This window comes from Mustelus asterias, chromosome 2, assembly GCF_964213995.1.
Source record: "Mustelus asterias chromosome 2, sMusAst1.hap1.1, whole genome shotgun sequence".
In the NCBI taxonomy this organism is placed as follows: Eukaryota; Metazoa; Chordata; class Chondrichthyes; order Carcharhiniformes; family Triakidae; genus Mustelus; species Mustelus asterias.
This window is the reverse complement of record NC_135802.1, coordinates 71,408,721-71,432,351: the sequence shown is the minus strand read 5'-3', so window position 1 is coordinate 71,432,351 and position 23,631 is coordinate 71,408,721. Positions and strand designations below refer to the sequence as shown.

The window sequence follows — 23,631 nt, the reverse complement described above, 5'->3', positions numbered from 1 at the left end:
CAACAGGGGTTTATCTAACTACAATAATGCCAAACAGAGAAATATGAACTTGCTCCAAGTTCAAATTGGAGTGCCACCTTTTATTTAAAATGTTTATCTAATAGTATCACAAGTCGGCTTACATTAACACTGCAATGAAGTTACTGTGAAAATCCCCTAGTCACCACACTCCGACGACTGTTCGGGTACGCTGAGGGGGAATTTAGCATGGACAATCCACCTAACCAGCATGTCTTTCAGAATGTGGGAGGATACCGGAGCACCCGGAGGAAAGCCACGCAGACACGGGGAAAACATGCAGACTCCACACAGACAGTGACCCAAGCCGGGAATCGAACTCGAGCCGGGTCCTTGGCACTGTGAGGCAGCAGTGCTAACCACTCTGCCATCATGCCGCCCACCTCTTCAGTGGGTAATTCTTGTCCCTGAGGAAGCAACTCTGCAGCCTCTGTAGGCCCTGAAACATGTCAGGGATCTCAAGGAGACTCACGATTAGTTTGACTCCAGGCATGTCAACTGAGTTACAGCTCAACTGTCTCAGCAGCAGCAATGGGGTAATGATCACTAACATGTCTTTCAATTAGCCTTGTCCTTGTCAACATCCCACATCTATAATCCCCACCCTCCCAGATCTGAGTGGAACCATCAGTCCGTAATGACATCCCCACCCACCCTTCGCACTGCCCTCTATGAGGCCCTTGGCCAAGCAGCAGAAAGCATCCTCAGGAATGGTGTTTTCAGGTGGCAATCTTCTACCCCAGGCTCCCTCGAGTCAACCCTCCCCGGGGAATCTGCCCTCTGATTAGCCCCCCAGTACCCTGGAATCTTTTCCCTGGCAGCTTGGAGACTTACCACCCCCTCCAGTACCCTTCCAGAGTTATCCCAGTCGGCCCCAAATCGTCCAGCGGCCAGTCACTCTAGTCAGAGCTGGTACTCCCGAGTCAGCCCCTGAATACAAGGAGCTGCTCTGCAATTGCTGCTTTCACCTCCAAGCTCCCCTTGGAGGGGTGCTCGCCAGCTGCACACCTTTTGAAGCCAGTCATAATTTGTGCCATTCTGACGTCATGCTCTCGTGGATGGATTTTTTGATTTGGGGGGGTTATGATTCCGGCGTCTGGGCCCAATAATGAGATGCAAATGTATTATAATGTCTCCGATGGAATTACAGCCTGCCACTGACAGGAGGTGGGGACACACACGATCATGACCAGTTTTCACACTGGTGTAAAATGCCTTCTCACAATATTTGCTGCTCCTGTCACTGAATCTGATGAGAATATAGGGACAGTAAGAAGTCTCACAACACCAGGTTAAAGTCCAACAGGTTTATTTGGTAGCAAATACCATAAGCTTTCGGAGCGCTGCCCCTTCGTCAGATGGAGTGAAAATCTGTTCTCCAACAGTGCACAGAGACACAACATCAAGTTACAGAATACTAATTAGAATGCAAATCTCTACAGCCAGCCAGGTCTTAAAGGTACAGATAATGTGGGTGGAGGGAACCCTCCACCCACATTAAAAAAAAGGGCAGCAGGGACAAGTTGGGCCGAAGGGCCTGTTTCCATGCTGTAAACCTCTATGACTCAGTGACTCTAATCCACCTGACGTTAATGGGAGCAGAAAATCCCATCTCAAATGAGTTACTCAGGGGACCAGTGCATATGTGATTGGCTGAATAGCTTCCTGCTGCACTGTAACATTCTGTGATTCTGCAACATTGCCCGGGGATGGGTTAAGAGGGAACGTTTCTTTTGTTTTCAACATTTACTGTTTTCACTGATTGCTGTCAGGCATGTCAGCTACGACTCTCATCAACTTTTACAGATGCACCATTGAAAGCATTCTTTCTGGTTTATCAAAGCTTGGAATGGCTCCTGCTCTGCCCAAGACCGCAAGGAACTACAAAAGGTCGTGAATGCAGCCCAATCCATCACGCAAACCAGCCTCCCATCCACTGACTCTGTCTACACATCCTGCTGCCTCGGCAAAGCACCAGCATAATTAAGGACCCCACACACCCCGGACATTCTCTCTCTTTCACCTTCTTCCATCAGGAAAAAGATACAAAAGTCTGAGATCACGTACCAACCGACTCAAGAACAGCTTCTTCCCTGCTGCTGTCAGACTTTTGAATGGACTTACCTTGCATTAAGTTGATCTTTCTCTACACCCTAGCCATGACTGTAACACTACATTCTGCACTCTCTTGTTTCCTTCTCTATGAATGGTATGTTTTGTTTGTATAGCGCGCAAGAAACAATACTTTTCACTGTATGTTAATACATGTGACAATAATAAAATCAAATCAAATGAGGCAGTCAGCTAGTGAGCAGTCTGTGAGAGGGCAGTCGGTGTCTACCCAACATAATGGACAGGAGCAGTGAAGCCCTCAGGAATCAGGGATGTTTCTTTGGGACACTGCACAGGAATTGCATATAGAAACATGATTGAAATGAAAAGTCTAAATTCACTCAGAATTTAAAGACTGCCAAATCTGCCTTGTAAAGACAGTAGGGGAAATTGGCAGTGTAACCCTCAGTGTAAGTCCAAAACCAAGGAACTTAACAGAATCAGAGCCCCTGACATGAGTCATCAACTTAAGATAGGACCATAAAGACACAGAGGTTGTCTTTTATGACATCCACACACAGCAAGATGAAAGAGGGCCAGCCAATGTTTCAAAATTGTTCAGATCGCCCAATACGACAACAACTTAAACATTCTCAACCTGGTATCTATATTAATTTATAAACAATAAAATGTGAGATTAGCCAGGCAAGAAACAGGGCGGCACGGTAGCACAGTGGTTAGCACTGCTGCTTCACAGCTCCAGGGTCCCGGGTTCGATTCCCGGCTCGGGTCACTGTCTGTGTGGAGTTTGCACATTCTCCTCGTGTCTGCGTGGGTTTCCTCCGGGTGCTCCGGTTTCCTTCCACAGTCCAAAGATGTGCGGGTTAGGTTGATTGGCCAGGTTAAAAATTGCCCCTTAGAGTCCTGAGATGCGTAGGTTAGAGGGATTAGCGGGTAAATATGTGGGGGTAGGGCTTGGGTGGGATTGTGGTCGGTGCAGACTCGATGGGCCGAATGGCCTCCTTCTGCACTGTAGGGTTTCTATGATTTCTATGAAACATGATATTTTTGTATTTTGCAAACCTGTGTCATCAAGAGATTGGTATTATTGCACCGTATCAAGTTAAGACACAAGCTAGGACTTGTTTATTAATGGGGGTGACAGGAAAAGGTTTAATAGGTTCAGCTGCACGCGACCGAACCTTGTCACATGAAGTCTTGTGATGTTGCAATGAACTTTTGTGTGATGAAACATAAACTGTCCTTGCCCTCAGCATATACTCAAATTTCCTTAATTGCACCAAATCCACTTACAATGGACGGGAATGGTTGACTTAGAACTAAATTGCTGTTCCTTCACTGTCGCTAGGTCAAAATCCTTGATTTGATTTGTCACATTTGTCACATACAGCGAAAAGTATTGTTTCTTGCGTGCTATACAGACAAAGCATACCATTCATAGAGAAGGAAACGAGAGAGTGCAGAATGTAGTGTTACAGTCATAGCTAGGGTGTAGAGAAAGATCAACTTAATGCAAGGTAGGTCCAAAAGTCTGATGGCAGCAGGGAAGAAGCTGTTCTTGAGTCGGTTGGTACGTGAAAAAATCCTATCAATTCTGTGCATCTACACCACATGTGCCGCAGAGATTCAAGAAGCAAATCAGTACCACCCACCTGAATTACACAACAGAATTCCCACGATAAGTCTGGCAACATCTGTGAACAGTGAAACAGTTAACGCTTCAAGTACATATGACTATTCTTCAGAGCTCTGAAGAGTCATATGGACTCGAAATGTTAACTCTGTTTTTTTCCACAGACACTGCCAGACCTGTTGAGTTGTTCCAGAATTTTCTCTTTTTATTTCAAATTCCCTGCACCTGCAGTTCTCACCATGAGATTGTGTAATAAGATTCATTGGCAGAGTGTTTTTTAAAAACCTTCAGTCTTTTCTTTTATTCTTTCATGAAACGTGAGGATCCTCAACAAAGTGTTACTCATCCTAATTGCCTGTGAACTGACCGGTTTGCTCAGTCATTTCAAAAGTGCAATTATGAGTCAACTATATTGCTTTGGGTTTGGAGTCATGTGTAGGCCAGCATGAGTAAAGATGAGATTTCCTTCCCTGAAGGACATTCACGAACAAAATAGGTTTTTAAACACCTCCTGGAGGGGCCAAGCTAATCATTTCATTCGACATTGATGTTTAACTCAAGGTCTTAAAATAAAATCTAGCAATGATGAAATAGAAATCTAATTCCTGGAAGGCATTTTCCCACTGCTCTAAACTTAGCACAAAATAGGTAATTGCGCCAAGTGAGAAACTGTGGCAAGTGGAAGTTACAGTGGGTCAGTGTTGAATAACGTGAAGAGTTTGGAGCTTAGCTGCATTGGTGACAGAGTAGGGAGGCTTTACTCTTTATCTGCCTACAATGCAGTAACTTAAAGTAGTTGATTCTGAGAAGAGACACTTGAAAATGTTCCATTCCTGAACTACCATCAACTTAATGAGCACAGAAGTTCACATCATTCCTGGTCAAGGATTCATTTGTTTCTGCTCAGGCAGTCAGAACCTGAAGCAAAAATCTTTCATGATAATGAGAATGCACTGAAAATCTTGCAGTGGTAATGACTTAGTATTTAGATTTATGGTGCATTGGTTGTAACGTACTTCCAGAAGTTCCTATATTGCAGTCAGTCCTTACGTGTTTACTTAAACAATTATGTTAGAATCCACAGAACAATTAAACCTTCCTATTGTAATTGAATGGCAGCTTGAGCACAAATTCTTACATTAACTGGAGGTTGGGTGATTTTAATTTTCAGATTGGAACAAATTCAGTCAAGAAATGATACCATTACTTTCAAACGGACTCCCAATAGCCTTTGAATTGTTCACGCAATTATTTTAAAAATAATTGTGCCAACACTAGTGAATGTTTAAAGAAGGAATGTTGCTCTACTTGTCAGCCAAATACTTACCTGCAGGTAGACTATGCCCAGTCTCTGCCTGTACTGGTGCTGGAAGAGCAGCATTTTTCTGTAAAGGAGCTACTGCTACAGAGGAGTCAGCCACGGCACTTTTCTTATCCTCTTCCTCAATGTCATTGCCATCTTCCTCGTAATCACCAACTACTAAGCTGAGTCCAGAACACTGTGCAGATATTGCCTGTTGAGATACATTGTTCTCTGGATCTATAAAATCAGCTGGCAACCTGTGAGAAATAGAAGTACAGAATGATTACAACGCAGAAGAAAACCATTCAGACTATTGAAACCACTGCTGGCTCTCTCCACTCCCTGGCCTTTCCCTGCAGCCCCGCAAGCTTTCCCCTTCAGTTACTCAGCTAATTCCCTTTCAACATCTATGACTGAATTTGCCTCCACCAGTTTTTTTCAGGCAGGGGTTTATGTTCATATTGTCTTTGTTTTTTTGCCAATCACTTTAAAGATCGAGCAAAAACATTGAACAACCTGCCATTTTCTGTGAATATTTTCATCATAATATTTGAAGTAACACAGGTAATTTGTGAAAAGACTTCTGCAAACATTCTTATCTAGTTAATAATTGAGCCCTCATTTCCTCCCTTACAATTTATAACATGAATGATCATCAATGTTAAAAGTAATAACTGGATTGAAAATGTAAATTTGATACATGACAAATATAATTTTAGTGATAATTGGGTGTTTTTCTGGTTGGCGATCAGTGACTAGTGGTGTGCCCCACGGATCAGTGTTGGGACCGCAATTGTTTACAATTTACATAGACGATCTGGAGTTAGGGATCAAGTGTAGTGCGTCAAAGTTTGCAGATGACACTAAGATGAGTGGTAGAGCAAAGTGTGCAGAGGACATAAAGTCTGCAGAAGGATATAATTTGAGTACGCAAAGGTCTGGCAGATGGAGTACAATGTTGGTAAATGTGAGGTCATCCATTTTAGTCAGAATAACAGCAAAATTGATTATATGGTAAAAGAATTGCAGCATGCTGCGGTGCAGAGGGACCTGGGTGTCCTTGTGCATGAATCACAAAAAGTTGGTTTGCAGGTGCAGCAGGTAACTAAGAAGGCAAATGGAATTTTGTCCTTCATTGCTAGAGGGATGGAGTTTAAAAACAGGGAGCTTACGTTGCAGCTGTATAAGTTGCTGCTGAGGCCACACCTAGAGTACTGTGTACAGTTTTGGTCTCCTTATTTGAGAAAGGATATACTGGCACTGGAGGGCGTGCAGATGAGATTCACTAGGTTGATTCCGGAGTTGAGAGGGAGATTGTTTCCACTGGTGGGTGAAACTAGAACTAGGCGGCATAGACTCAAAATAAGGGGGAGCAGATTTAGAACTGAGTTGAGGAGGAACTTTTTCACCCAAAGGGTTGTGAATCTGTGGAATTCCCTGCTCAGTGAAGTAGTTGAGGATACCTCATTGAATGTTTTTAAGGCAAAGATAGAGAGATTTGTGAACCGTAAAGGAATTAAGGGCTGTGGTGAGCAGGCGGGTAGGTGAAGCTGAGTCCACAGAAACATAAGCCATGATCTTATTGAATGGCAGAGCAGGCTCAAGGGGCCAAATGGCCTACTCCTGCTCCTAGTTCTTATGTAATGGGTAGCTGAGCCAAAAAGACTGCAAACGTCCTAGGCTCAGACTCTGGTCCACATTGAGCTCGCCGATTTCAAATCAGTCAGTTTGATACTTTTGACTGGTAGCCAACAATCCACCCACTCATTTCTTCTCAGCTTCAGAAGATCATTCCCCTCTCCTTCTCACCGTGGCAACCTGATCAAAATTCCCAACCTCAAACTTCCTGTGTATTGTTGTTCATTTGCTGTCTCCTAATGCCAAGCTGGCCAGCATCCCACTATTCATTCCTACCCTGAAGTGGAGACAGGTTCAAGCTATACGTAAACATATTGCAAAATATTTGAAGATCAAAGCCCCAAGAAAGGTCCAAAGTCTATATGGGGAGTGTAACCTATCCTATAATGTCATTACTATTAGGAAGCATATAAATCACTTCTATAAGTGATTTCTTACATTAAATATATTTTGATCTCCACCCAAACCAATTCTGCATCTAATGTAATCTCTCTCTATTGCATTAATGCCACCTTTAATTAGAGCCACCCTTCCCAATTTTTCCTTGCTTTATGTCCTTCAGAAATGTTGTTTATCCTTTGCCATCCTGCAGCCATGTCTCTGTAATGTCTATTAAATCCATACATATTTATTCCTATTTGCACTCAGTTTTTCTGTTTTGTTACGAATGTTACATGCATTCACACAGTCTTAAGCCTTACCTGCTGCTGTGCTCTTAAGCTTGTACTCTGTCCCTTCTTGCCACTCTGATTATCGTTTCCTTTATTCCTAGCGTACTCTCTTGCCCTGCCTTCTTTATTTAGTTTACCATATCTTCTCAAACTTGATCCCATATCCCCAATATTTTGTTTAAAGCCCTCTCTACTGCACGAGTTATACAACTCGCCAGAATGGTTCAGGTGAAGACCAGCCCAATAGTACAGTACACTTCCCTAGTATTGGTGCTACTGCCCACGAATCAAAACACATTTCTCCCACGCCATTTTTTGAACCACGCCCTTAACTCTCTAACCTGATTTATTCAATATGAATTTTCTTGTGGCTCAGGGTAGTAATCCTGAGATTTTTACCTTTGAGATAAACTGCTCTTGAGGTGCTGCTGACTGGCTTCCAGACCTTCCTCCGCTCACTCCTCTAGGTGCTGCTGACTGCAGATGCTGAATTGACAACTCCCAAACCACCCCCCTCTACTACGACTGCCTGAACACCCGATTACACTATCTCCCATGAATACCACAACCCCCGACTACAGCATTGCCCCAACTCCTCCGCAACTAATTCCCCAACTTGACTGCCCCAAACTCCAACATTCACAACCCTACTAACTCCACCCTTACTGTTCCTGACTACCTCCCCACCGTGCCTACACCCTTGACCCACTTATCTACCAACATATCTCCTCATCCGGAGAGCTGACATTAAGTCCAGATGACCTTTTGTCAAAAGCTTTTGACAAAGGGTCATCTGGGCTCAAAACGTCAGCTCTTTTCTCTCCTTACAGATGCTGTCAGACTTGCGGTGATTTCCCAACATTTTCCCTTTTGGTTTCAGATTCCAACATCCGCAGTAATTTGCTTTTATATCTCCTCACCCACTTACATGACACAAACTTAATGGAATATGGCAGCCAGTGGCATAAAAAGTAGCATGACTTATCCCCCGACACTCCTGAACTATGAAGGAAGGACTCTGGAGCCAGTACATTCCACATTTCTGAGGAGGCCTGGTTTGAAGTCTGGGTGAGAAATATGGAGCTTTGATGCTTGGGAGTGGCAATCCAATTGCCACTCCTTAGAACATTCAGACCAGAAAAACAGAAAAGGGAAAGCAGCAAGAGTTAATGTGTGAAATAAGTAGGAACAAGTTTTTTTTAAGCTTTTGTCCAAATGTGATATTAAAGATGAGCAAACTGTGAGGTAAGTAATCTTTGTCGACAAAATTACTCACCCAGAGTCTGTGGGTGTTCTGGATTCACAGAATACTGTAAAATGTAAACCAAACAATTACTAACAAAGAAGTATTTGCTACAGTTGCAAAAAATATTAATCACAGTTTTAGTACTGAATTAGCTATGCAATGTCTTAAACAGCAAGTAATATATTGATAGGGCATTTTTACTGAACTTCCTACCAGGATTTCTGTTTGAAATCTATCATGTTACATATTTCTATGCATGTATGAGACAGGAATGAACTAGGGGGAAGAGGGAGGGAGGGAGAGGGAGGCATTACATGCAAAAGAAACAATCCAAATGACTCTTTTAAACAAAGCTTTTGCTCCAGTTCTAACACCGAATCCAATATCCAGGTTTTAATAACCCTCCCTTCAGGATTTCTTTGTCTTGACTGCTGTGCAAATTATAGCTTTAACTCGCAATTCCCATACTCTGTTAACATAGCATCAAAACTTCTGATTTACCTCTGAAGTCTACTTTCCCACTTTAAATCTGGTTATTGCAATTGTCTCTTTTTCTCTCAACACTGTCTGCTTTCCCTTGAATTCTCATCTGGACAGTATTTTGTTCTCTGTGCTCTTAACTTCAGTCTTCTGAAGATGTTATTTCTGTCCCATTTCCCTGATTATCTGGACTGTATCTGATTGTTTAGGAAGTCTGCCTCTTTGCAGCTCCCTTGTCCTGTTCAGCTTCTCGTGGTAGGGTTGAGAGATGTTTACTTCCTGGTGCTATCTTCAACTGCAGCCAAATTCAGCTAAAACTAAGTTCAAAAGCCTTTCCACCGTACAAGGCCCCCAGTTGCCAAGCAACCACTGCTACTTCTGCCAGCCTCTATTTACTCTCCAAGCTGTAACCCTCTCTAAGCACAACAGAAACAGTTGGAATTGAAACCAACCCCCATACCTACAAACATCTTTGTCCAGCATAAACCTACGTGTAGGTTCTACCCTTCCAGGCACAGAAACATTAACACACTTAAAACTATACCTTATTTCTAATGCTTACCAATGCAAATATAAATCCCTTAAAACTACCGTTGTTTTCTTAGCAAACACACATTTCAAAATAAGACACACTGAATATGGTGTGAAATGTGACCGACTATATTTGTTTTATTAAACTATGTACAGATCTCCAATAGCATTGTACTATCCAACTCAATGGGCCCGATTTTACCATTGCATCGCGCCCTAAAACGTTGTAAAGTCGGGTGTGAGGCCATTAACGCGATCCGCGCAGATGGCCGGCCACTTTACCGAGACCTGGGAATGACCGTGATCTGATTCGCGCCCAAAATGGGCGCAATGGCGATTTAAATGCATTTGCATGCATTTAAATTGAATTAATAAACTGTCTGCCCAACTTTATCAGCATTTCCCCCTTTGCCACCGCGTTCGCCGATCCAGAATCGCGCCGAAATGAACATGTTGAATAAAAGTCTGAATCGGGCACTCCAGTTGCTGAAGAGTGAGTTCAGAGCTTCCAATGGCTCTCTGACTCAGATCAGTGGTGGGGGGGGAGGGGGAAGTCAGATCATTCTCTAGTTGCGGGGGAGGGGGGGGACGATCGTTGTATGGTGGTGGTGGGGGGGGGGCTGATTGTTGTCAGGTGGGGGGAGGGAGGCAGGCCAGATCATTCTCTGGTGAGGGGGTGGGGAGTGAGGAGGAGGCGGGTCAGATGTTCCTCTTTGGGGCGGGGGGGGGGGGGGGGGGGGAATGAGGCCAGATCATTCTCTTGGGGGGTGGGGGGGTGGGAGTGGGGTAGGCCTGATGGCTCACTGGTGGAGGAGGCAGATGGATCTCTGGTGGGGAGGGCGCGGGGGGTCCGCTGCCTCTCTGTGGGCGATCAGTGGGGGGGAAAGGGGGCAGGGGGTCGCGAGTGGTCTGGATCGCGGGGGGTGGGTGGGTGGAGAAGGGGGACAGTGATGTCTGTGGGGGCCATTGCTCCCGCTTTTCGCTCCCGGGCCGCTTTCTCCGCTTTTTGCGGCCCGGGAGCGATCTGACATGGGCGCGCCTTTTCAAATTTTTTTCTAACTGCGCATGCGCAGTTCAGAGCTCCGATCGTTTCGGCCGCGCTAAGCCCCACCCACAGCGCGATTCAGACCCGCGATTTTTTTTTTAGACTGAGTGCTAATGGGGGCGCCTGAAAGCAGATTTCCAACTCGGACCTGAATTGCGCCCAGATTCAGCATTTAGAATGAAAATGGTAAAATCAGGCCCAATGTGAACAATGTTTTACAGCTGTTGAGATTATTACTGCTGTAGAACATCGCTAATCTACATTAATAGAATAACGCATGCTATTCTGAGATTTCCTACTGGTGCTTTTGGCCATGATTGAATGATCCTTGCTTATCTCATTAGGATTAGAAATAAAATTCTTATCCCTTATCATTATCAAAGCTGCAAATACACAGCAGGGTGGTATATAATGACGTAACAGTTGAGGGTAAACTTTCTAGTCCTGCCAGCCATGGGAATCACCACAGGTGGGACAGACAATTTAACGGATCATTTAAAGGTCTGCTGACCTCAGGCTGAAACCTCCAGTCTCAGGGTGGGCGTGACCACAAGATCCTGTCCATGGAATTAGCAATACTGGGTGTTGGTAGTAGTAGCATTTAGCTGCACAGGGGACAGTCCTCAGCTTCAAGGCTGACATTGATCTCCAGTAGCACTGTGGGGTAGTCTTAAGCTTTAATAGCATTAGCGAAAAGCCCTCGATTTTGGCAATCAGGTGAAGATTTTGGAGTTCAACAGAATCAGCTTGTAACTTTCTATAAAATCTCTGCAACGACTGAATGGAGTGGTTTGCGATTGGTTTCTGGTCTCATTTGTATCCTTGTATTTCTCTCTCTGTTTCAAAGCTGTTAGTTAATAGCTATCAAAAACTACCTGCGATAATTAGAGCTCTTCCATTTATATTCATTTGTATTTTTCAAAAAACTTCAAGTGCCTCTTTCCTCACCCTAACTTATTCCTCGTCTTTCAGCTTCACATGTTTTCTCAAGTTTACCATAAACAAACTCTTTAAAAAAAAAACCCCAATTTTTACAAAAGCTTTGGTAATTAGATCTTTCTTCAAATAATTTAGAAAACCAACCACACACTGTAACTGAGCAAGACTGGAGCAAATAAACTGTGCACATGTTGAAACTGAAGAATCTGCTTTTAGTCATAGCTCAGGGTAAACTATTACATCAAAGCTGAGGCTTTAATTAAGAGATAACTGGAGCTCCTTAGCCTAGAAAAAAATGCACTATTGCCCGGTTCAATTCAAAGCCACAAAGAGGAAAAAAAACACTATTAGCTCAATATATATATTAGCTCACGTGGACTGCAACGTTTCAAGAAGGCAGCTCACCACTACCTTCTCAAGGATGACTAGGGATGGGCAATAAATGCTGGCTAGCCAGCGATGCCCATGAGCCATGAATGAATAAAATAAAATTTTATTTTACCATGTGGACAGCATTTCACATAAATCGGTAATTATTCTCCCAGGCATGACTTATATTATACTGAGAATATCTAAACGGTCAATACCTTTGGCTTTCTTTGTTGCTTGGGATTCTGCATCTATAACTTTCCTTTTTCCTACAGGAACTGTTGATGTGTGAGCGAATGATGGTCCTGTTGTTTGTTTTGTAGCTTTTCGTTTCTCAAGGTTCTGTAAGGAACCAAATAAATTAACGTACTTAACCAAAATAAAACCACCTTTAAGAATGTACTTTTAATGAAGCAGCATTAGTCAATTACACACAGCAATTCTGCCAGATTCAGATATTTGCTGGCAAGTGCCAGGAGTAGTATCTCGTATACGGAAAATAAGGTGTCACACTTGGGAAGATACAATACAGGATTACATGCATGCTAAATTGACAGAGCAATCCCACAAACTAACTGTTCAAGTCAAAGCTCCGCAGTTCTGCCACATTCATCATGAATGGTGGTGGCCAATTAAAACAACTAAACATCCATTGCCATCATCATTCTCAATAATGTTGCAGCCCAACAGAAAAGTATAATGGCAAGGTTGAAGTGCTGCCAACATTCATCCCAAGTGCCAATTTTCAGCCAATTCAGTTCTTTTTTTCTTTCATTGGATGTGGGTATCGCTGCTGTGCCAGCATCTGTTGGAGTGGCTTGTCACAACATTTCAGAGGGCAGTTAAGAGTCCACCACATTGCTGTGGGTCTGGGGTCACATGTAGGCCAGACCAGGTAAGGACAGCAAATGTCTTTCCCTAAAGACCATTAGTGAACCAGAACGGGTTAACAACAATTGACAACAGTTTCATTTGACCCAGAACATTAGCCTGGGTCTCTGGATTACAAGCACAGTGACATTACCACTAGGCCACCATCTCACCATATTCAATTGACATCAAGCGATAGCTAAGTGCTAGACACAGCAAAGATACAACCCCACCAATATTTTACCTGTGGACCTGAAACCTGAAGAACTAGTGAGCCCTCAGCTAAGCTATTCTAGTATAGCATAAAACTGGTACGTACGTTGGAAAATTGCCTGATGTTCAGTCCACCAAAAGCATGACAAATTCAAACTGTCCAATTGACATGATCTTGGAATACTCTACTTAACAGACACTACACAAGCTACATTATTTCACAAGGCAGCTCCAGCAATACTTTCTCAAGCATAGCTAGAGATAGGCAATAAATGTTGGCCTTGCCTCCAACATCCATATTCCAAGAAGGAGTATATGATGAAATATTAAGAACATAAGAACTAGGAGCAGGAATAGGCCATTGGCCCCTCGAGCCTGCTCCGCCATTCAATAAGATCATGGCTGATCTTTTTGTGGATTCAGCTCCACTTACCCGCCCACCCACAGTAATTCCTTTACTGTTCAAAAATTTATCTATCCTTGCCTTAAAAACATTCAATGAGGTAGCCTCAACTGCTTCACTGGGCAGGGAATTCCACAGATTCACAACCCTTTGTGTGAAGACGTTGCTCCTCAACTCTGTCCTAAATCTGCTTCCCCTTATTTTGAGGCCATGCACCCTAGTTCTAGTTTCGCCTGCCAGTGGAAACAACTTCCCTGCTTCTATCTTATCTATTCCCTTCATAATCTTATATGTTTCTGTAAGATCTCCCCTCATTCTTCTGAATTCCAATGAGTATAGCCCCAGCCTACTCAGTCTCTCCTCATAAGCCAACCTTCTCAACTCCGGAATCAACCTAGTGAATCTCCTCTGCACCCCCTCCAATGCCAATATATCCTTTCTCAAGTAAGGAGACCAAAACTGTACACAGTACTCCAGGTGTGGCCTCACCAGCACCTTAGCAATAAAGCCGCACCAATTCCTTTCATTTTAGCTTTATTACAACTGGTTCCTCGAGTAACTTTGATGAACGTTTCTTCATGTGCTGATGAAATTTAAGGTCTTTGTTATATCTTCTCTTCAAGTAAGTGTCATTGTTCATAGAATATCACTTTGGAATCAGTAAAAGGAGGCTGGAGCTCCTCTGTTTTCTATTTTCCAGTACAGCATATCGACTAGTGACAAATTTGAATATTCTGCAACCAGTTGAGAAATGGCTTTGAAAGGATGGACAGGTTGAGTACATATGAACTTATCCTCTTTTTAAAAAAGTTTTTTTTTAAAAGTAAAATTTACAAATATTACAAATTTGTAGTAAGCATCACATACATTGCAATCTGTTGATAATGGTGGCCATGGGAATGACTCAATTGTTCTTGGTATACAGATGTCAAATCTGTCCAGGGTTTTCACTTCAATCAAGAGTCATTCAGGACTGCAACATGTGGCTGTAATTGATCAAAGATTTTAAGTACAAGCCTGTGAAAAGTTATTTCTCAATCCTCTCATTTATGTCTGCCCTGTCCCTCTACTAGGCATAACCTAATCTTGTTTCTCTCAAAGTAAGTCTTAACATCATAACTGCCAGAAATCCCAGACAAGAGGCTGCATTATGAGAACTAGTTATTGTGCTACAATTAAATAAAATTACAATGTTAGGGACCAGATTGGAAATGAGCCCAGACCCTAACGTTTTTGATTTTGGCATTCGGATGAGCATAAGGTATTTCGCTCCAGGTGTGATTCTACTGACTCACCAGGTAGTTTTTTTATTAAAACAAACTTTATTTAAGAACACAGTTAGAATATAGCAAACAATTAGCATAACTTTTACTAATTAAAATACTTAAACATGACAAAGTATAATCTATCTCTATAGTTCCAATTTAAGCACTATCCCTATAGACATGCATCCCTCTTCAGTATCAGTTAGCATCAAAAACAGATATGCTCATGTGGATGTTAGATTTCCAAACTTTTAACCCCTCCAGACTTTTATAAAAAGGCACCCAACTCCGATGCAGCAGGTTCCAAAGAAAGATCTGCCTTCAAGCAGCAGTGCTTCAGAGAAAGAAACCTATTTTCTGGCAGATACCAATCTCCAGAAAGAGACAGACAGGGAGCTATTTTCTCTCTCAATAGCTCCCAAACACCAACTGAGCGGGTGTTCTCTCTGTGAGCCTCGCCCTGCCCAGTCAGTATGACTTTTATCTGTCAATCAACCTAATCAAACCCCACTCTGAAAATCCCAGGGGAAAACACTAAAATAACAACCCCGCATTGGTTCAGGTTAAAACAAATATTCCAGCAATAAGGTCAATTATGCTTCTGCAGTAACAACATGGGCTGCCGGGTACAGACAGAGCAGCATCGATAATTAAACAAACTGCTAAAACAAATCTCGCACAAGAAACATGACAAAAATACATTTCTTATAGACACAGTATCATCACACTAAGTAACTATATTCTTACCTCTTTATGTTGTTTCCCTAGTATGTGTGTCTGCCATAGCAGTTCATTTTTTATTGGAGTACTGCAAAGCACACAGCTGAGGTGACCTAAACTGTTGTATGTTCAACTGGGTTAAGGCAAAAGAAGTTAGAAAACCAACAAAATGTTTATAGAATGTACATCATGAATTTCAGAGAAAATTTATTATACAAGGCAAATGGCCTACTCCTGCTTCTAGTTTCTATAAATCCATTTCAACTATGAATGCAATGAAACTGACAGGTTGAGTGAAAATATGCCACAGATTTAAGAGATGAGAAAGGTAAACAAGCTAAGTTACAGGTCAGTGCATGAGCAGTGACAGATATTCAAACAGCTGGTCCAAATGTGTATCCCAATCAAAAAGAGGGACTCCACAAGAAAGAGGCAAAATTCATGGTTAGCACAGGAGGTCAAGGATAATGTTAAATTGAAAAGCAGGATATACGAAGTGGCAAAGGATAGTGGTAGACCAGAGAACTGGGACGTTTTTACGATTCAACACCAAAATACTAAAAAGCTCATAAGAAGGGAGAAATCGAATTTTGAGAGAAAACTTGCATGCAGCGTAAAAAGAAACAGTAAGCGTCTCTATAGATATATAAATATCAAGTGGGCGGCTAAGGTAAACGTGGGACCTCCACTGAATGAGGCAGGTGAATTGATAACAGCAAACAAAGAAATGGCGGATATGCTAAATAATTTTTCTGCATCAGTCTTCACCGTGGAAGACATTGCAAATATCCCTGAGATATCAGTTGGGTTGATTTCAAATAACATGGTGGAACTTACAAAAATCCCAATCACAAGGGATAAAGTATTAGAGAAACTCAAGGGGTTAAAAGCAAACAAGTCACCAGGACCGCACGCTAGAGTTTTAATGGAAGTGGCTGCAGAGATAGTGGACCCATTAGTTGAAATTTTTCGTAACTCGCTAAGTTCTGGGAGGGTACCAGAAGATTGGAAAACAGCCAATGTGATGCCCTTGTTCAAAACGGGAGAAAGACAGAAGGCAGGGAACTATAGGCCAGTTAATTTAATATCTATTATTGGCAAGATGCTAGAGTCAATAATCAAAGAGGTAATAGCTGATAATTTAGGAAAGCTGAATAAAATCAAACCTAGTGAACATCATTTTATGAAAAGTAAATCATGTTTGACAAATTTGCTTGAATTCTTTGAGGGTGTAACAGGGAGAATAGATAGAGGGGAACTTGTAGATGTAGTGCATTTAGATTTCCAAAAGCCATTTGAAAAGGTGCTGCACAAGAGTTGATGCTTAAAGTAAAAGCCCATGGAATTGGAAGAAGTGTGTCAGCATGGATTGAAAACTGGCTGTCACAAAGATAAGAGTTGAAATAAATGGGTCCTTTTCAGAGTGGAAAGACGTGACTGCTGGAGTACTTCAGGGATCAATTCTTAGCCCGCAATTTTTCACTATTTACATTAATGATCTGGAGTAAGGAACAGAATGTAATGTTTCCAAATTTGCCAATGATACGACGATAGGTGGAAGGACATGTGATGAGAATGGTGTGATTCTGCAACAGGATATGGATAGATTGGATGACTGGGTGAAAACCTGGCAAATGGAGTTTAACATGGGGAAGTATGAGGCCATGCACATCGGTAGGAGAAAGCAAAAGGCAGATTATCTAAATGGAGAGATATTGCAAGTAAGTGAAGTACAGAGGAATATAGGTGTTCTCTTGCGTGAATCACAAAAAGTTAGCAAGCAGGTCCAACAAGTAGTTAAGGTGCCAAACAGCATTTTGGCCTTTATGCAAAATGGACTATTATTTAAATGGTAAAAGATTGCAGCATGCTGCTGTGCAGCGGGACCTGGGTGTCCTTGTGCATAAATCGCAAAAAGTTGGTTTGCAGGTGCAGCAGGTAATTAAGAAGGCAAATGGAATTTTGTCCTTCATTGCTAGAGGGATGGAGTTTAAAAACAGCGAGGTTGTGTTGCAGCTGGATAAGGTGCTGGTGAGGCCACACCTGGAGTACTGTGTACAGTTTTGGTCTCCTTACTTGAGAAAGGATATATTGCCACTGGAAGGGATGTAGAGGAGATTCACTCGGTTGATTCCGGAGTGGAGAGGGTTCACTTATGAGGAGAGACTAAGTAGACTGGGGCTATACTTATTGAAATTCAGAAGAATGAGGGGAGATCTTAAAGAAACATATAAGATTATGAAGAGAATAGATAAGATAGAAGCAGGGAAGTTGTTTCCACTGGCAGGTGAAATTAGAACCAGGGGGCATGACCTCAAAATAAGGGGAAGCAGATTTAGGACAGAGTTGAGGAGGAACTTCTTCACACAAAGGGTTGTGAATCTGTGGAATTCCCTGCCCAGTGAAGCAGTTGAGGCTACCTCATTGAATGTTTTTAAGGCAAGGATAGATAAATTTCTGAACAGTAAAGGAATTAAGGGTTATGGTGAGTGGGCGGGTAAGTGGAGCGGAGTCCACGGAAAGATCAGCCATGATCTTATTGAATGGCAGAGCAGGCTCGAGGGGCCAGATGGCCGACTCCTGCTCCTAGTTCTTATGTTCTTTACTGTAAAGGGATTGGAGTTTAAAAATCGGGCAGTTCTGTTGCAATTGTCATGTGTTGGTGAGGCCTCACCTGGAATACTACATACAGTTTTGGTCCCCTTACATAGAAAAGAATATAGTAACATTGGAGCCAGTCTAAAGAAGATTCACCAACAAAGTCTTGGGATGAGAGGGTTGTCCTATCAAGAGTAAAAAGTCTGGGTCTATATTCCTTGGAGCTTAGAAGAATGAGGAGTGACCTTATTCAAACACATAAGATCCTGAGGGGGCTTGACAGGGTGAGATGTTTTCACTAGGAGAGTCTTGAACAGGGGACATAGTACAAGATAAAGGGCCAGTCACTTAAAACTGAGGTGCGTAGAGATTTCTTCTCGCCCAGGGTGGTGAATCTCTGGAATTCTCTGCCCCAAAGGGTAGTGGAGACTGGGTCATTAGAAGTGTTAAAGTGGAGGTGGATAAACATTTGATAGATCGAGGAATAGAGGACTATGGGGAAATGTCACAGGAAAGGTGTTGAAGCCAGCATAGATAAGCCATGTTTATATTGAATGGCGGGGTAGCCTTGAAGGGCCAGCTGGCCTACTCTTGCTTCTATTTCTTATTTTGTGTCTTCTAAATAAGATACAGTTTTTAAAAATTATAACTAGTTTTGGTCATTACTTTTTCCTTAACAGAGTTACATTCACAAAATAAAGCTCAACAACCACTTTTTCCCATTCTTTCCTGGGAAATGAGCATTGCTCGCCAGGATTTGTTGCCCATCTCTAATTGCTCTTGAACTGAGTGACTTACTGGACTTTCCTGTATACCATCTCTCGGGCACATGTCAGGTGTGTGATGGAATACTCTCCATTTGCTTGGTTGAGTACAGCTTTAATGGTACTCGAGAAGCTCAACCCCCCCCAAGGACAAAGTAGTCCACTTGATCAGACTCCATTCACCATCCTAAACATCATTTCCTTCACCACCAAATCACCCTGTCTGTAACCATGATGTGGAGATGTTGGTGGACAAGATGAGAGGTCACAATATACCAGGTTATAGTCCAACAGGTTTATTTGAAATCACAAGCTTTCGGAGCACTGCTCCTTCATCAGGTGAAGTGCCTGTAACATGTACCATCACTGCACTGCAGCAACACAAAACATTTTAAACAGCACCTCCCACACTCTCAACCTTTACCATTTAAAAGGACAAGGCAGCATGCATATGGGAACACCATCACCTCCCAATTTCTCCACAAAGTAACCTTTGGAATTTTATCACCATTCTTTCGTCATTTCTGGGTCAATGTCTCCAGACTCTCTACTTGCATGAATAACTTCACCACAGATATTGTGGTAATTCAAGAAAGTACTCACCACCCTCTGCTCAAGGGCAATTAAGGATGGGAAACAAATACTGGCCTTGCCTGCTATGCATTTCCATTAAACAATAGTCACTATACTGTACAGTTTGAGGTACCACGTCTGACAGTTTCAGGGTGACAATAGAATGAAACAGACTGTGTCCTCGCTCACAGTTTTTGTTTTTTTTCCTCTTTGTTCATACCCTTTGCATTCCCTGAAGATTTAGGGGCTATACGTGCTTACTTTACTACATCACACAACAAGCTCCATATTCTGTCCAGAGTGAAAACTAAGACAAAGACACTGCACGTCTTGATTGGACTTGTTGAAGCAAGTCGGTCACATAGGATCTCAGCAACAAACACTCATTGATTGTCTCTCCTAAGCTTGTAACTGGTTCTCCCTGACTAGACGTGTCAAAAAAATAGTGGTTATGGAGCAGGGTGTTGTTATGTCCACCGCTGATCACTCTAAATAATAACCTACTGCAAGTGGTTAGTAAATTCTATTATCTTGCGTCCACAGTGGCAATCAGTTCCTTGATACAGAGCTCGATGCACACATTAGGAAGGCAACCACCACCTTTGGCAAAGTCACAAAACATGCATGGGATAACATCAGCTCCATTCCTAAGACCAAGAAGCTAGTTTGAGGCCTGTGTTCTCAGCACCTTGTTGTATGGCTGGGAAACATGGATGACACACAGCTACCAATAAAGGGAGTTCAACATCTTTCCTGTTTGCAATGCATTCTGGACATCTCATGAAAGGACAAATCACAAGTCCCGCAGTCCTCTCAAAGGTAAATTTTCAAAATATTTTGACACTCATCAAGCAGAGGCAACTTCATTGGCTTGGGCACATTTGCAGGGTGTAGAACAGACATATATCCAAGAATTCTATGTATGGCAAAGACCAGTAGGATGCCCAAAGCTCTGCTTCAAGGAAGCAATATAACTATAGGCCAGTGTGCACCACCATGATGATCAATGGCAACAGGTGCCAACGCTGAAAAAGAGACAGAACAATACTTGAAACCACTTCATATGCAACACCTTTAGCACCTGTTTCTCATGGATCGATCCCTACAGTGATCAGCAAAAGTACACCATACATAGCTACTACATCCCAATTTATGCCCATCATCTCAAGTAGATGGAAAGATACACACAATGCCAGTGGTCTCCCATCCTGGTGAGTGGTTAAAAAGAAAAATTCCCACTCAGCCTAGCACCATCTTCTTCTGTCTGCCCATTTGCAGTTCCTCTTTTGGTCTGTCCTATTCCACCTTCAGCCTGTCTTTGCTGAAAAAATGGCAATTTATTTTTCAAATGTTAGTGATAATGGGACTGTAGGCTAATGAAAAGACAACAATTCAACAGGTTATGATGCAGATACAGGAGCTAGAAAACTACACATCAGAGTAAAAGAAATAACCCAACCGGACAGTAGGGATGTGTTAGGTTTAGAAGCTGTTATGTCTCTGTGGATTGAGAAAAGCCTGCCTAGCATAAGGACATTCAACTCAGAATCAGTTGCAAGGCTGGGAGGCAAGTAGCCAGTCTAAGAAAAAAAAATACAGCCTTTGTAATAAGACCATAGACCATAAGGCATAGGAGCAGAATTAGGCCACTCGGCCCATCGGGTCTGCTCCGCCATTCAATCATGCTGATATTTTTATCATCCCCACTCTCCTGCCTTTTCCCCAAAACCCCTGATCCCCTTATTGATCAAAACCTATCTATGTCTGTCTTAAAGACACTCAATGACCTGGCCTCCACAGCCTTCTGTGGCAAAGAGTTCCACAGATTCACCACTCTCTGGCTGAAGAAATTCCTCCTCATCTCTGTTTTAAAGGATTGTCCCTTTAGCCTGAGGTTGTGCCCTCTGGTTCTAATTTTTCCTACTAGTGGAAACATCCTCTCCATGTCCACGTTGTAGTACTGACAATTTCATTTATAAAATAAGTTAAAACTTTACCCACAAGGAGAATAAATGGAAGACCATGATGGGGCAAAGATTTCAGAAACAAATATTGTTGCCACTTAGTAAGGCAACTGAATATTGTTAGATGATAGGGTAAGGTTTTCCAATTATGAATGTTTGATTATAATGGATAATCTTATTCAAGGACTTAAAAAAGCATGACACAAATTTGTGACTCAAAGAACATCTGGAAATCAAATGTATCCAAGTTTTAACATATAAAATATAGCACATATACAATGCTTCATAAATGAACAACTGTACTGTAATTCCTAAAATGTTTTTTGCAGTAAACACTTTGAAACTTAGGAGCAGCTGGTTTGTCCTTATAAATATGTCTGCAATTATCAGAACATGATAATTGGTAACTCAAATTAAAATTAATTTAAGTGTTTCCACATTCCAAAGATGTGTGGGTTAGGTGCATTGGCCATGTTAAATTGGTCTTTAGTGTCAGGGGGGATTAACAGGGTAAATACATGGGGTGACAGGGATAGGTCCTGGGGGGGATTGTTCTGGGTGCAGGCTCAAAAGGCCGAGTGGCCTTCTTCTGCACTACAGGATTTGATAATTCTTAAAGGTTTAAAAGGTCTCACAAATTTGAGGAGGAACTGAATGCCTTACGTTGATCAGACAGCATAAAAGTAACTGTTCACGTTTGTGAATGTTTGATACTAACTAAGCTTGGATCGTTCCATTTTCCCTGCCAATCATATCAAAGGCACACTGTCCCTCTCTCCTAACCATCCCAGTTGGATCACTTGCCTCTCCCTTCAATTTATCCTGGCAATCCCACACATGCAAGCACTTGGGAACGCCTTGACGGTGTGACGAGGCGCTATATAAATGCAAGCTATTGCATGCAGACTGTGGTCAGTGTCACTCGGTTGAATTGGAAATCCCTGCTCTCTGGGGTCCCAGGTCAGGAAATGTGATAGGAGGCCCGACCTCCAGCCCATATCTGACAGGAGACGCTGGTTCTCGGGGTTAAAGAGGGTCAGCCCTTTCCCGGCCTGCCCTCTGCTGCAGGTTGTTTATTATCTCCGGAGGTTGGGGAGGGAGCAGGAGTCGGACTAACCCCTTCTGCAAAAGGATATTTGGCGAGCGGAGACTCGATCCTCTTGCTGCCCGCTGCCGCTCGCTGCTTCTCCCTCATTAACCGCCGCAACTCTTGCTGGTTGACAATTTTCTTCTCCTTCTTAGCTGGAGCCGCCATCTTGACAGAAGGAGAATAACCTCCGGTGTGGAGCCGGAAGTGCTTCCCCCTGAGTTCCTGGTTCAGTGAAGTTGTCAGTGCTTCCCATCCATTCATTCTGTGTTGAATACTGTCCCATTCTGTACATTAATGCCTAGGATTATTCTTTCAGATAGAAGTTAACGTAGTATAGAAAACATGAAGATTTTAATTTCTAAAATTGGTACACAAGTTGGTGAAATAAAATTGTGTCCTGGGATATAGTCCCCACTCCCTGAGGGTATAGAATCCTACAGTGCAGAAGGAGGCCATTCGGCCCATCGAGTCTGCACCGACCACAATCCCACCCAGGCCCTATCTCCATAACCCCACATATTTACCCTGCAAATCCCCCTGACGCTAGGTCAATTTAGCACAGCCAATCAACCTAACGCGCACATCTTTGGACTGGGCAGAAATTGGAGCACCCGGAGGAAACCCACACAGACACGGGGAGAACATGCAGACTCTCTAGTTTAAAATATTTATCCTGGTTTCACATCAGTCCACAGCCTCATAGAATCTTAGAAACCCTACAGCACAGAAAGAGGCCATTCGGCCCATCGAGTCTGCACCGACCACAATCCCACCCAGGCCCTACCCCCATATCCCTACACATTTACCCACTAATCCCTCTAACCTACGCATCTCAGGACATTAAGGGCAATTTTAGCATAGCCAATCAACCTAATCTGCACATCTTTGGACTGTGGGAGTATGTGGATATTTTTCTTAACTGCTTCTGTGCTTGACAACTCATTGCCCAATTTTGCAACTGTCCTTCCCACAAAGTGTGTGCAACGTTCAATATTAAAATTCTCATTCATGCATCATGAGTGTGGTTATCAAGGCAAGCATTTGTGGCTGATCCATAATTGCTCTTGAGAAACTGGTGGTGAGGCACTGTGGGGGTCCATGTGGTGTTGGTACACCCACAGTGCTGTTAGGAAGACCTGCCACCTTAACATCTGAACTCATATTAGTGAACAATTACTTCCGGAGAGGAATTCCTTGCGTCTTTGTCCTGGGGGGGGGGAGGCGG

At 42.7% G+C, this 23,631-nt stretch overlaps 1 protein-coding gene across 2 annotated transcripts in view; it reads right to left on the bottom strand.

The window, feature by feature from the left end:
- The window catches only part of znf830 (zinc finger protein 830), a 41,900-nt gene extending 19,305 nt beyond the window's left edge, over positions 1-22,595 (bottom strand). Inside the window, exons 1-5 of one of the 2 annotated variants that reach the window (XM_078236995.1) lie at positions 22,453-22,595; positions 15,445-15,544; positions 12,165-12,288; positions 8,613-8,646; positions 5,052-5,284 (exon numbers count right to left, since the gene is read on the bottom strand). In XM_078236995.1, the coding sequence (XP_078093121.1) occupies positions 5,052-5,284; positions 8,613-8,646; positions 12,165-12,288; positions 15,445-15,544; positions 22,453-22,571 (610 nt within the window). In that variant the 5' untranslated portion in view covers positions 22,572-22,595. Of the gene's footprint in view, positions 1-5,051; positions 5,285-8,612; positions 8,647-12,164; positions 12,289-15,444; positions 15,545-22,433 lie in introns of both variants that reach the window. The other variant, XM_078237005.1, reaches the window with a different exon arrangement.
- Positions 22,596-23,631: the final 1,036 nt, after the last annotated feature.